We start from the raw sequence: 11,346 nt of genomic DNA, 5'->3' as shown, positions 1-11,346 counted from the left end.
ATTTCTGGAGGTTGTCGTACAGACCTGAGCCAGGAGTGCGGAAGTCCGGGATACCAGCAGATACAGAAATGCCTGCCCCGGCCATGACGATGACGTTCTTGCAGCCATGCTGTTGGATGTACTTGGCTATGCCGGCGAGGTCGAAAGTTTCCAGCACCTTATCCCCGTCACTCCCCTCAAGAGTTTCTTCGAAGCCCAGGTTCTCTTCGATTGGCGTTGGACCTGCCATGACAAGTTCAGTCTTCTTCTCTTTTTCTTCTTCTCTTTTTCTTCTTCTCTTTTTCTTCTTCTCTTTTTCTTCTTCTCTTTTTCTTCTTTTCTTCTTGTCTTCTTCTCATTCTCTTTTTCTTCTTCTCTTCTCTCATTCTCTCTTTCCTCCTCCCTCCTCTCCGCCTGTTTGCCTGTCTTGGTATCCCTCCATTCACGACACTTCACTTTCCCCCTCGCCTCGCCTCCCGTGTTCTGTCTTCTCTCTCCTGTCCTGTCCTGTCCTGTCCTGTCCTGTCCTGTCCTGTCCTGTCCTGTCCTGTCCTGTCCTGTCCTGTCCTGTCCTGTCCTGTCCTGTCCTGTCCTGTCCTGTCCTGTCCTGTCCTGTCCTGTCCTGTCCTATCCTGTCCTCTCCTCTCCTCTCCTCACTCATACTCTCCGTTCTCTTCTTACTGCTTCTCCTCTCCTCCCCATACTCCTTCTCACTCCTCCCCAGCATTCACCGCTCCACCATTCCATCACCTGTGTCAGCCATGGAGAACTTATTTTGTTTCTCTGCCACCCGTCCTTCCACTACCCTACCCCATCTCAAACACAGAAAATTGTGTATTTGTACCCCTACTCTTCTGAAGTATAGGACCCCCTTGCACCCCATCCCCCCAGCAGCAATGCGAACATGAAATCGCGATCCAGTCGTCACCTGCACGACCAAGTTGATGGTAGAGGCAACGTGGAGGAGGAGACGCACATCAGCAACAACACGAACTCAGCCTTCTTCTTTGTCTGTCTTGTCAACCGGCACACCCATCTGACAGTTGTCAAGTGCACAGACAGACGCGTCTCAGTCAAGGTCCTGTACGCTTTCATTACAATCAGCTTACTTGTACAGCTAGCGATGCCCGTTAAGATCTTCTTGTCAAACTGGGTTTCTCTTCTCCAACGCCAGCGCCAATGTCACCTTCATCTTCGTCTTCGAGAAAGGTTTGACAAGCAGCTCCAACGGATATTCACAATCATATCCTGCACAAATGCCCCACAGTTCGTACCTGCACAAAGACGTGAGTCTCTGCCTCCTGCCTCCATCCAAGTCCCCCTCCCCTCTCCACCTCACGCTCCCATGCTCCTGCCCCGCCCTTCTCCCTCCTCACCTTCCACCAGGGATCCGAATCCTCAGCTTCCCATCCTCATCGGCTTGCACGCGGTACTGGCAACGTGCCGGCGCCTCCTCCTGACCCTTCTTGTCTGCCATCCAACCTCGCGGCTTCTCCTTCTTCTTCACCCCGTTCAGCATCTGCAGCTTCTGCGCCGCAATCCCCAGCGCTCGGACCTCCACCGTCGCCCATGGCAGGCGCTCGCGGGTTGACGCGTTGACCATTCGGATCTCGACCTCCGACCTCTCGTCCGGCACGGGGGCTGCGGTGCTGCCCTGCTTGACGGCCGACGCCACCCGCCTCAGGATCGTGTCCATCTTCTGGGGCCACCGGCCGAGCATCAACTTGGACCAGATGAGCTTCACTACCCGGCTGCCGTCGAGCAGCGTGACTTCGAAGGAGCCGATCCGAGGCTTCTCCACGAGGCCCTGGGGGTTCCCGACGACCCTGACGAAGGGGAAGGCATGGCTGATGGCCTTCACTACTGCTTTGTAGGCCTTGGTGAACTCTGACTTCTTCCCCCGCAGCGAGGAGGTGGGCCGAGTTGCCGTGCAGTATTCAATCAGGACCGTGTAGGGCGAGCAGATCTCTCTGTTCCGCAGCAGAGACTGAACCATCTGCACCATCTCCACCGCCACGTTCGCCATGGCGACCCTCGTGATCGTCCGAATGCTCCAGTTGCTCGGAGAGGAGCGGTCCCTGACCACCATCGACGTCAGCGCCGCGTTGTACCGCTCGCTCGACAGGTAGTGGCGGACGAGCTCGTCCTCAGGGTTGGATCGGCTGGACCCTGAGCACAGGATCAGCTCCGCTCCGACGGCATCGGCTAGCCCGCCCTCGTCGCTGAAGCAAGTGACCACGAACGCGATGGCAACCACCGACTGCATGATCCGAGGCAGCTCCACCAGTATCGTCTCCTCCCTCCGCACGTCTGCAGCATGGTCAAGCAGCACCCCGTCTGAGCTGACTGCAGCATCTTGTGCCCGGTCGAAGTCGTCCCCCAGGTGCACCAGGGCCTCGTTCTTCCCGACCAGGGACCTGTAGAAGATGATTTCAAGCACGCGCCCCTTGTCATCGAAGCAGATGCAGGATAGATCCAGATCTGGCGCCGAGTCCCCCTGGCTCTTCCCCCAACTCAGCCATGCTGAGATCACCGGCTGCTCCTTGGAGATATGTATCTTTGCCTCAACGTTCTCGTGCGCGTCCTCGCATACCTCTAGAGTCAGCTTCCTCGCTGCGGACTGAGAGACCCTCCTCTGGCTCCTCTGCCGCTTCATCGCTGCCGTTTGCTCCATCATCATATCCCGGATGTCGCGCTGCGCCGACAGATCCGCCAGCTCCTTGGCCATGGCTGATCCCAGCAAGTCAGCGCAGAAAGCCATGGTCAGGAGCTCTCACCTGACTCAAACAGGCCGGTGTCCGGGGCATACTCGTCTCGGATCATCCCCTTGAGCTTCAGCACATGCTGCAGGTCCTGCCTGCTCCAGAACCTCCTCAGGTGAGGGTCGTGGAGAGCGTCGTAATCGGGCAGCGAGCTCTGGCTCTTCAAGGGCTCGAAGCTCCCTCCTATCTCCTCCAGGTCTCCTGTGTTCTTCCCCAGCTTCGTAGCCAGCGGGTTCTTGACCACCTGCACAAACGTAAGGAGCAACTCTTAAGACACCCTCGTTGTCGACTGCACCAGTAGTGGGACGGGAGCCAAACTCGATCTGGGCCTGCTGGGATCGGCAGCGATGGTGCGGATCAAGGTAGCAGAGGAGCTTCTCCTTGGAATCTTAGGTCTCTCTCTCTCTACATGCCTCAAGGAGCTCGACAGGGACTGCTCCTGCATGAAAGTGAGTTTGCCCGTCAGACGTGCAACGAGCGATGCGCTACCTCAGATGGCTTGCTAAGAGCCCAGATCGGTCTGAAGGAGTTGAATTCACTCCTCTCTCCGTACAGAGGTGAGTAGATGCGAGTGGGAGGGGCTGAGTTGACGGGGGTTCGTATGAAGCGGAGGGCCCCGTTGGACTCGAAGGTGGGAGAATGCTGTGGCAATTTCCTCCTGCTCTTGCGATGCTTCCCTGACGCGGACCTGTGGAACGCTCCGTCACGCTTAACTCCGATGGAGTTTGATAGGTTGAGGTGCTGTCCCTTCTGAGACTCGTGCTCCTCTGTGTTCTGAGGGCTGAACAGGAAGTCCTGCTTGTCGTTCAGAATGTTTTCTTCGGTGCCCTCGTCGTCATCGTCCCAATCATCGATGTAGGGCAACTTCCTCGAGCCCTCCTCATCATCCGCCTCTTCTCCCTCCCGAATGTTGGGAGCGCTCGTCGGTCGATGCTGGAAGGTCTTCACCTTGGCGTAGTACTGCTTGTCTATCGTGAGCACATCGTGCTGACTCAGCCCTCTGTCGTGGGTTTGGTTTGTCTTCGATCGGAGGTTGCCGTAACATCTCGGAGCACTGATCGGTCTGAACTTTTGTCCCCCTTCGCTGCTCGTCCTGGTAGGTTTGTAAGTCTCTCTGTCCTCGTCTGAGGAGGGAGGCACGTGGGCCTCGCCGGCTTCAACCGACACTTCCATCTTCAGTTTGAAATCGCCCCTCAGATCATGTCGCAGCCATTTCCTCTCCAAGTTCAGACAATCCTAGCACGAATTTAAAATCTTGAGCTCCTTTTTCAAGGTTAAACAATGTGTATGAAAGAGGAACTGACTCGTGTATGAAAGAGGAACTGACTGAGACGAATTTATCGCTTGCGCCTTGTCTTTCAACCTGTGCGAGCCACCCCTCTATTGCATTCTCTTCTTCGGTACTACCTCGTCTTCTCTCGGTTCTCTTTCTCTCTCCTCTCCTCTCTTCTCCTCTCCTCTCTTCTCCTCTCCTCCTCTCCTCCTCTCCTCCCTCTTCCCTCCGTCGCTCTTTGTCCGTTGGTCGAGTATTACAGTTATTTCCGTTACATGGAATTTGGCAAGGCCGGATCCAGTTGTGTAGCTGCAGCAAGGGAGGAGGCCGGGGAAGCAAAGGAAGCAGTGAAGGTTTCAGCATAGAGCTCGTCACTGATCAGACTAGAAGAACATGTCTTCTCCCCCCGTCCGTCGCCTCACTGTCTCGGCTATGCACCACTCGCGCTATGCAATGCAATCGCTAAAAGACTGGGTTGGGAGGAGCCCTATTGCGTTGCTCGGCCCGAGATCATCCGGAAGATCAGGTGTGTTCCGTTGGCCTCTTCAGGTGATACTTACTGCTTGTTTCCGCTCCATCTCAAGGTGTTCATCGGGCGCTGAGATTCATGAGCACCGCTCCTGGTATGAATTTCCTTTCCCATGTGGTCCAGCCCCACCTTGTGGCTTCCTCAGTTACAGAAGCATGCTGTTTGACGCCGCGACTGTGCAGATGACTTCTCGATTTTTCAATTGGCCAAGGATGGCAAAAGCAAACAGATCGCTGAGGTGCTACAGAGGCACAAGATAGACCTTTCTCTCAAGGACGTCAAAGGGTTCACCTTGTTGCATTATGCTGCCATGAACGGCCACGGGGATGTAAGCCTCGTCATCTGTTCTGCTCTAACGTGTCGCCTGACAGTTTCACTCTGCAAGGTGTCAAAACTACTCCTCGAATCAGGGGCGGATCCGAACATCCAAGACTCTGTTGGACGGACTGCGCTTCACTACAGCATGCCTGCTGGCTTCTCCTCCTGCGTGAGGATATATTGTGAAGTCTCTTCTTGATTCTACTCAAGTGTTTAATATCAGGTGGTACATCTCATGAATCATGGCGCGAATGATGGGATCCGTGTAAGACCGTCTTGTCACATACGCACTCTCTCGCCTGATCTCAGTTCATCAGGATCTCCATGGACTGACAGCCGCCGATCTCGTGTCAAAGGAAGGTGGGGGGGAAATTTCGTGACCTGCTTGGCGAGCTGTGCCGTCCAGGAGCTTCTCTTGTATAGAAATCAGCTCATCGCTAAAAATCCCATAAACAAAGTCTTGCAGTTTCACCACTATCACCATTTTATTGGTAACGGCATGTGCAAGAACCCGGAGGAAGGTTGATCGCAGTTGGTTCTGAACAGAGACAACAACAAACATCCGTCACCATTAGCCACGAGGTTCACTTGCCGTAGTCTTCTCACTTCTTCTTCTTGTCCTCAGCTCCTCCAGCTTTCTCCTGCTGTCCCGCAGCCTTTCCTCCCTTTCCTCCCTTCTTGCCCTTGCCTTCCGGCTTCTGTTTGTCCTCACCTCCTCCTCTTAGGTTCAAGTTCCTTGCGGAGTTCACATTCACGCTTGGAAGAACAGAGGCATGGGTTGCTCCAAAGATGGCAATCAGGCATTGGACCAAAACCAGCAAGAATGTCTGGAAACTTCAATCAGGCGCTCAACCAGCATAGAAACACGTTTTATGTTTGTAAGAATATTGATACGAGTCATTGTCAGTACAACAAGACGAGATGATAATTCGATTGCGTATGTATGTGTGTGAAACAAAGATCAATTGCATCAAGGCAAAACTAGAAACTGCCCTCCCCGGTTCTCATGAAGCACCACATTTCGCTAGTTAGTATCTAAATGATCTCTCTCAATCTGTTCCCTTCTTGCTCCCTCCCCAACTTTTCCATTTCTTCCCGCTCTTCCTCTTCTTACCACGACGCGCATATCGATTCGCAGTTTCCCCCGATCCTGCACCGGTCGTAAGAAATGGCTTCCTGGGTGGTGCTCCCTCGGAGCTGAAATGATGGGGTGGGTGTTGAAGTGACCCGTATCAATTCAGGGTATTTCAAGTATTATCAGGGGGTAATCAGTTACGGAACTGTTTTGATCTGAGGGGTAGGGTGTAATTCTCAGGGTAGGGTGGTCACAGAGGTTCCAGAGCGATCGTTGTTGGGGAAAAGAGATAGGATGGGCTACCTAGGAGAAGGTGAATCATGTCAGGTAGGGTACTACTGGAGCAGGTGGGGTAGTCCTACACGGGGTGTTTCGACCAGACAACTGTGGTGCAGGGGTAGGTTATGGGTGGTTCAGCCTGAATGCGCCTTGTGGGTAGGAGTGATTGAAAAGAAGGGTGGGGGTACAGGACTAGGACCTCATATAAGAGCCCCCTAGGGCAACCTCATGGTTTGAGTAAAAGAGTGGTCATGGTCGTAAAGAGAAGATGATCTCTGGTTATCCAGAGTCCTGGCCTCAGCCGGCGGAGCCGCGGGCCCACCGAGGCGGCGCCGTGCCACCGTAGGCCTAGTGAACCGGTTGCCACTTCGGAACCGAACCCCGGGCGGTGTGCGGCGGGGCTCGGACCGTACTCACGAGTCAGGCACGGCCAGGTGACCCGGCGCCGCCCGGCCGAGGCTGCTTGACAGTGAGTGAACTTAGTGGAGGGCCTCGAGTACCGTACGGTCCGGCCGGGCGGATCCGGGCCGATGATCTCTGGTTATCCAGAGTCCTGGCCTCAGCCGGCGGAGCCGCGGGCCCACCGAGGCGGCGCCGTGCCACCGTAGGCCTAGTGAACCGGTTGCCACTTCGGAACCGAACCCCGGGCGGTGTGCGGCGGGGCTCGGACCGTACTCACGAGTCAGGCACGGCCAGGTGACCCGGCGCCGCCCGGCCGAGGCTGCTTGACAGTGAGTGAACTTAGTGGAGGGCCTCGAGTACCGTACGGTCCGGCCGGGCGGATCAGAATCGGACGGCGGCCCGGGCCCCGGGGGCCCGGCGCGCCCCGGCCGGGCCCGGGTCACCGGGTCCCCGGCCCTCCGCCGGGACCCGGCGTCCGATCCGCCGGTCCGGCCCGTCCGGATCGCCGCCGGGTCCGATCCGAGTCACGCGGCGGTGGCAGGCTTCGCCAGGACTCAGGCTCCAAGCGGCAGCTCGGAAGCAACTGGCCCAACTGACGGTTCGACCGTCGGTCACGTACCGTGAGTCACATTCGGAAGCTTGCCAGTTGAGTTAATGCCGGCCGCGGCGGGCCGGCAGCGTCATGCGCAGTACCGAGAATTCGAGGACTCCGAGGAGTCCCTGCGGGCCGCGGGCCGGAGCCCGGCCGCCCCGCCGATCCCTGGCCGCTCGGGTCCGGCGGCCCGGCGGCGCCCTGCCAGTGCACTGGGCATACGGCACTGACAAAAACAGTTTTTTGTTTATTTTATTATTATAAGTATGCATTATAAATCAAGTAATAAGTAATAAATGTGATACAAACTATTGAAAAAATCATTTTTATACTTGGATTCACCCCCTCTGCGATGTGAGCCTCTACACTCTCAGTACCCTACCCTAGCTACAGCAGAGAATTGTGTTTTCAAAGTACCGGTACTTGGATTCATGACTACCCACCAAAACTATAACTATAATTTAAGTTACTACCCCGTTAACCTCCCACCGATCGAAAATTATTGGGTGACCCACCCCCTCCATGACTGATTTTATTGTTTACCCCTTATTTTGAAGCACATTTTTCGGTCAATGATACCCGTCATCTCATTACCCCTACCTTCTTTTGTGTTACCTTGCTTTCAGGATAACCCCTAACCCCGTATGGGGACCCCTACCCCTAATGGACCCCACCCCTCTTTTCCCCAGTTCTTCCCCTTCGCTCCAAAGCTCCGCCGCCATGGGCAAGAAGGGCGCCAAGAGCAAGCCGAAGGCAACAGCCCCATGTCCTTCCTCCTGTCTCCTTCCCGCCAATCTCTTCCCACCGATCCCCTTCCCACAGATCTTCCTTCTCCCCACGTGACTGCAACCAACTCCCTGCCTCCTTCGCTCCTCCCTCACTCTCTCGCTTCCTCCAGTTCTTTCCCCCCCTCTGCATTCTTCGATGCTCGTGCACTCCGAGCGTCCTTGTTCTTTCTCCTGCTGTTCCTCCTGTCCTGGATCTTAGTCATTACCCCTTGCCCCGCCCTTCTGCTCACCATCCATGTGCACCTTTCCTTGCCAACCTTGTCCATCACAAATACCACCCCGTCTGGCCTTATCCCTTCTTCTGCGAAAGACCCCCCACTGCCTCCATCCTTGTACTCAAGCCCTTCCAGATACCAGTCCTGTCTCATGCTGTGTGAGAATCCATCTCGAGTCCTTCTATGTTCACCATTGCCCATTCAAACCATGTGTCACCGACCTTGTCAGGATTACTACTTCCATCATATCTGTTTCCCTCCGCCCTGAGCACATCTACCTCCACAGAATGAGAGGAGAAACTTGTATTCCTATGTTCTCTCACATAATCAATCGCCTCTTCCCACCAACCGATGACAATCATCCTCTGCTAACTGGGAGTTGCAGAACAATCCCACGCCAGTCTTACAGTCTGAGGATCCTGTAGACGAACAGAAACAGGATCCTATGGAAGAGCAGAAGCAGGATATGGTCCAAGAGCAGAAGCAGGATGTGACCGAAGAGCAGAAGCAGGATGTGGTTGAAGAGCAGAAGACAGAGAATCGCTCTGCTAAACTTGAACATTCTCCTGATATGGAGCCGGCATGGCACAAGCCTATAGGTATGAGCGAATGAAGAGAGCATTAATCGGGATTGATGTATGAGCAGCTCCTGTTACATATTCGCATGGGCACGATGATGATCAAAGAGATAGAAGTGAAAGCTTGTCCGCTCCCCGGCTTCCCAGAATGTCCTTCACGGAAGCACCTCCGGTATTTTGGAGGTTGAGTTCGTATTTCTTGAAGTGAGATTTCTACAGGAACTTGCAGCATTGGACTTGGATCCAGTACAATTACCCCCCATGAATCCAGAAGCAGCGCCTTCCAGGAATTTGTGAGTAATTCGATGCTGAGTGGCCTTGAGTTGCTGTCCTCTTGGATTGCCCTGATAGGGCTATTTCAGATATTCTTTAAAGCAGCTACTGTTTGCTACGGAAACTCTACCGCCAGTGAAAGAACTGTGAGTTTTTTAACACCTTTCTGTTTTGAGATCAGTTCCTGTCGTAACTAGGAGTGCCATTCTGACATGTTATTACCCTGCAGGCGGCCATTGCAAATGCCTGATGGCACAGTGAAGCCGAATCCAATGCGAGACCGTCCAAGATACGAGCCGCTCTCACCAGATACGCCTCCTCGATTCGAGGTGACCTTCCTCCTGGATCGAGGCAGAATCTCTGATCCGCGTGCCAGACTCTACTGTCAATGCGTGAAGGGGCTCATGGAAAGTTCACCGCGGACTTCATGCAGGTCGGGAGGGCAAAAACGTGATTTTTGGAATATTGACATCTTGCCTGAAGAGGACTGGTTTGGAAATTCCACCAGAGTGCGATCCTGACATCCCTAGCCGACGAGAAAGCAATGTATGTTTGTTTCATGTTGCTTGCTGAATGCTCTTTGTGATATGTTTCGTCCGCTCTTGTTACCTCTGAGATCTCTTGGACATTCTCTCGATCACTACCATGATGATTTTTTTCTTTGAAACATCCTCCCCTCTCTTAGCTCCATGTTCAACGTATCGAAGAAGATATCTGACAGAAACTCTTTCAGCTCTCTGCTTCTGACTGGGATCCTGATATGGAGGAAGGTGTGATACAGCCTTTTGGATTTGTCACACACTAACATCCGAGCTCAAGATTATCACACCTATTCTTTTGGTCATGGGGTAGACAGGCTCCCTGTCTTGGAAGAGACTGAGTTGCATTCAGCTTTTGCTCTCAAGGTCTGTCAGACTGACCATGAGAAACGCTCGCCGTGACTCGTTCGTGCCATTTTGTTCAGGGGATAGCGATAGAAGAAAACGAGATGTCATCGTCGTCTCTGCCAAATGACGATCTTCCCGAAGCTGTCAAAGCTGCTGCGACTTCTCAGTTGGATGTCCCCTCGGAAAAGGCGTCAGGTGCCAACTGCTCTACCTCTGAAAGTTGCTCGTTGCTGATTCACTCGCCGGCTGCAGGAGCTGGTCCGCAAGGTCAGCCTCAGGCTGTTGAACTCGGACAGGAATGGTGGCGAAGGTACGGCTTCCTGGGCCGTCCGCCTCCTCCCAACCTTGTTGCTCCACAGGTCCGGCGGGGACTTCCACATGGACCTCCAACTATCACCAACGGAAGCAAGGGTCGGTACAGGGGTAAGAACTACTTGGCTGTCTGCTCCTCCTGTTGGCATGACGTGAATCTTTCTGCAGCTGTTTGTCCTGGGAGCGCTATCTTTCGTCTGGCTCATCTCAAGAATCAGAGGTCGCCGTTGACGCCGGGGAGGGCAGGGCGTTGGGGTTCTTATCCGAGCAGCGAGAAAGGTCTGTAGGTTTTTGTACTCATGATGGGAGCAGAGGATACAAGGCCCTCCATGCTCGCCTCATTCTTGCGTATTCTTGCTGTAGAGAAAGTTTTATTCTCTATACAGAGTTCCTTCCCCGGGTTCGACCTGACAGTAGCAGATGCCTCGAAGCTTCAGACTGAGGTTGTGACTGAGATCAGCCCCTCAGAGTCTTCGGCGTACCGTCAGTCTGTTCTAGAGTCGTCCTCGTCGTGGTCGAGGGTCAGGATGAAGTGATAGACCGCGTTCATCCGGAGAGTCTCTTGCATCGGATCAGTCTGCTGCCACAATAACGAGTAGAAGCACCAGCTCCGCGGTCGTTGCTGGACGTCCAGCACTCTGGCGATCAGTCGCATCGGACTCTCCGTGAGCTACTGTCTCCGGGATTCGTCTGCAGGAGGGTGAGGGCAAGGGAACAGGAGGGCTCGGCCTTCTCACTTCATCTTGTGCGGCGCAAAACTGAAACTGAATCTGAAGATATTGCTCAGATGTCACTTTCGGCTGTTAGGAAGTCTGACGAACCTTTGCTAGGACCCCAGAGTCCTTGAGGGGACGTTTGATGGCGACACCAGCAATCTATGCACTGGCGTCAAACTCATCATCGCCTCGACCAAGATTTCATCATCATCATCATCATCATCATCATCATCATCATCGTCATCGTCATCATCATCGTCATCATCATCGTCATCATCATCGTCATCGCCATCGCCATCGTCATCGCAATCCCCATGGGCATTTCAGGAACCATCACCGTCATGACTATCACCCAATTCGTACATCTG

At 54.2% G+C, this 11,346-nt stretch overlaps 4 protein-coding genes across 4 annotated transcripts; 2 read left to right on the top strand and 2 right to left on the bottom strand.

Moving 5' to 3' along the window:
- Positions 1 to 1,123: 1,123 nt before the first annotated feature.
- Positions 1,124 to 3,914, bottom strand: GUITHDRAFT_118702 (hypothetical protein; the record flags this gene model as incomplete). The annotated part of the gene is made up of 5 exons (XM_005822077.1): positions 1,124 to 1,253; positions 1,356 to 2,709; positions 2,757 to 2,985; positions 3,037 to 3,180; positions 3,231 to 3,914. 5 exons carry the CDS (start codon positions 3,912 to 3,914, stop codon positions 1,124 to 1,126), a joined length of 2,541 nt encoding a protein of 846 aa, XP_005822134.1.
- A 493-nt stretch (positions 3,915 to 4,407) lies between these two features.
- Positions 4,408 to 5,034, top strand: GUITHDRAFT_118701 (hypothetical protein; the record flags this gene model as incomplete). The annotated part of the gene is made up of 4 exons (XM_005822076.1): positions 4,408 to 4,540; positions 4,599 to 4,637; positions 4,726 to 4,871; positions 4,915 to 5,034. 4 exons carry the CDS (start codon positions 4,408 to 4,410, stop codon positions 5,032 to 5,034), a joined length of 438 nt encoding a protein of 145 aa, XP_005822133.1.
- A 429-nt stretch (positions 5,035 to 5,463) lies between these two features.
- On the bottom strand, positions 5,464 to 5,987 carry GUITHDRAFT_118700 (hypothetical protein; the record flags this gene model as incomplete). Its single annotated transcript, XM_005822075.1, has 2 exons — positions 5,464 to 5,688; positions 5,976 to 5,987. 2 exons carry the CDS (start codon positions 5,985 to 5,987, stop codon positions 5,464 to 5,466), a joined length of 237 nt encoding a protein of 78 aa, XP_005822132.1.
- Positions 5,988 to 8,657: 2,670 nt separating this feature from the next.
- On the top strand, positions 8,658 to 10,798 carry GUITHDRAFT_118699 (hypothetical protein; the record flags this gene model as incomplete). Its single annotated transcript, XM_005822074.1, has 12 exons — positions 8,658 to 8,811; positions 8,859 to 8,962; positions 9,010 to 9,083; positions 9,153 to 9,209; positions 9,293 to 9,392; positions 9,440 to 9,496; positions 9,797 to 9,833; positions 9,883 to 9,968; positions 10,028 to 10,145; positions 10,203 to 10,373; positions 10,431 to 10,517; positions 10,575 to 10,798. The coding sequence occupies 12 exons, from the start codon at positions 8,658 to 8,660 to the stop codon at positions 10,796 to 10,798; spliced, it is 1,269 nt and encodes a 422-aa protein (XP_005822131.1).
- Between the last annotated feature and the right edge of the window lie 548 nt (positions 10,799 to 11,346).

This window comes from Guillardia theta, assembly GCF_000315625.1.
Source record: "Guillardia theta CCMP2712 unplaced genomic scaffold GUITHscaffold_132, whole genome shotgun sequence".
Taxonomy (NCBI): domain Eukaryota; class Cryptophyceae; order Pyrenomonadales; family Geminigeraceae; genus Guillardia; species Guillardia theta.
Note: the sequence above shows the minus strand (reverse complement) of the source record. Positions and strands in the feature narration are given on the sequence as shown.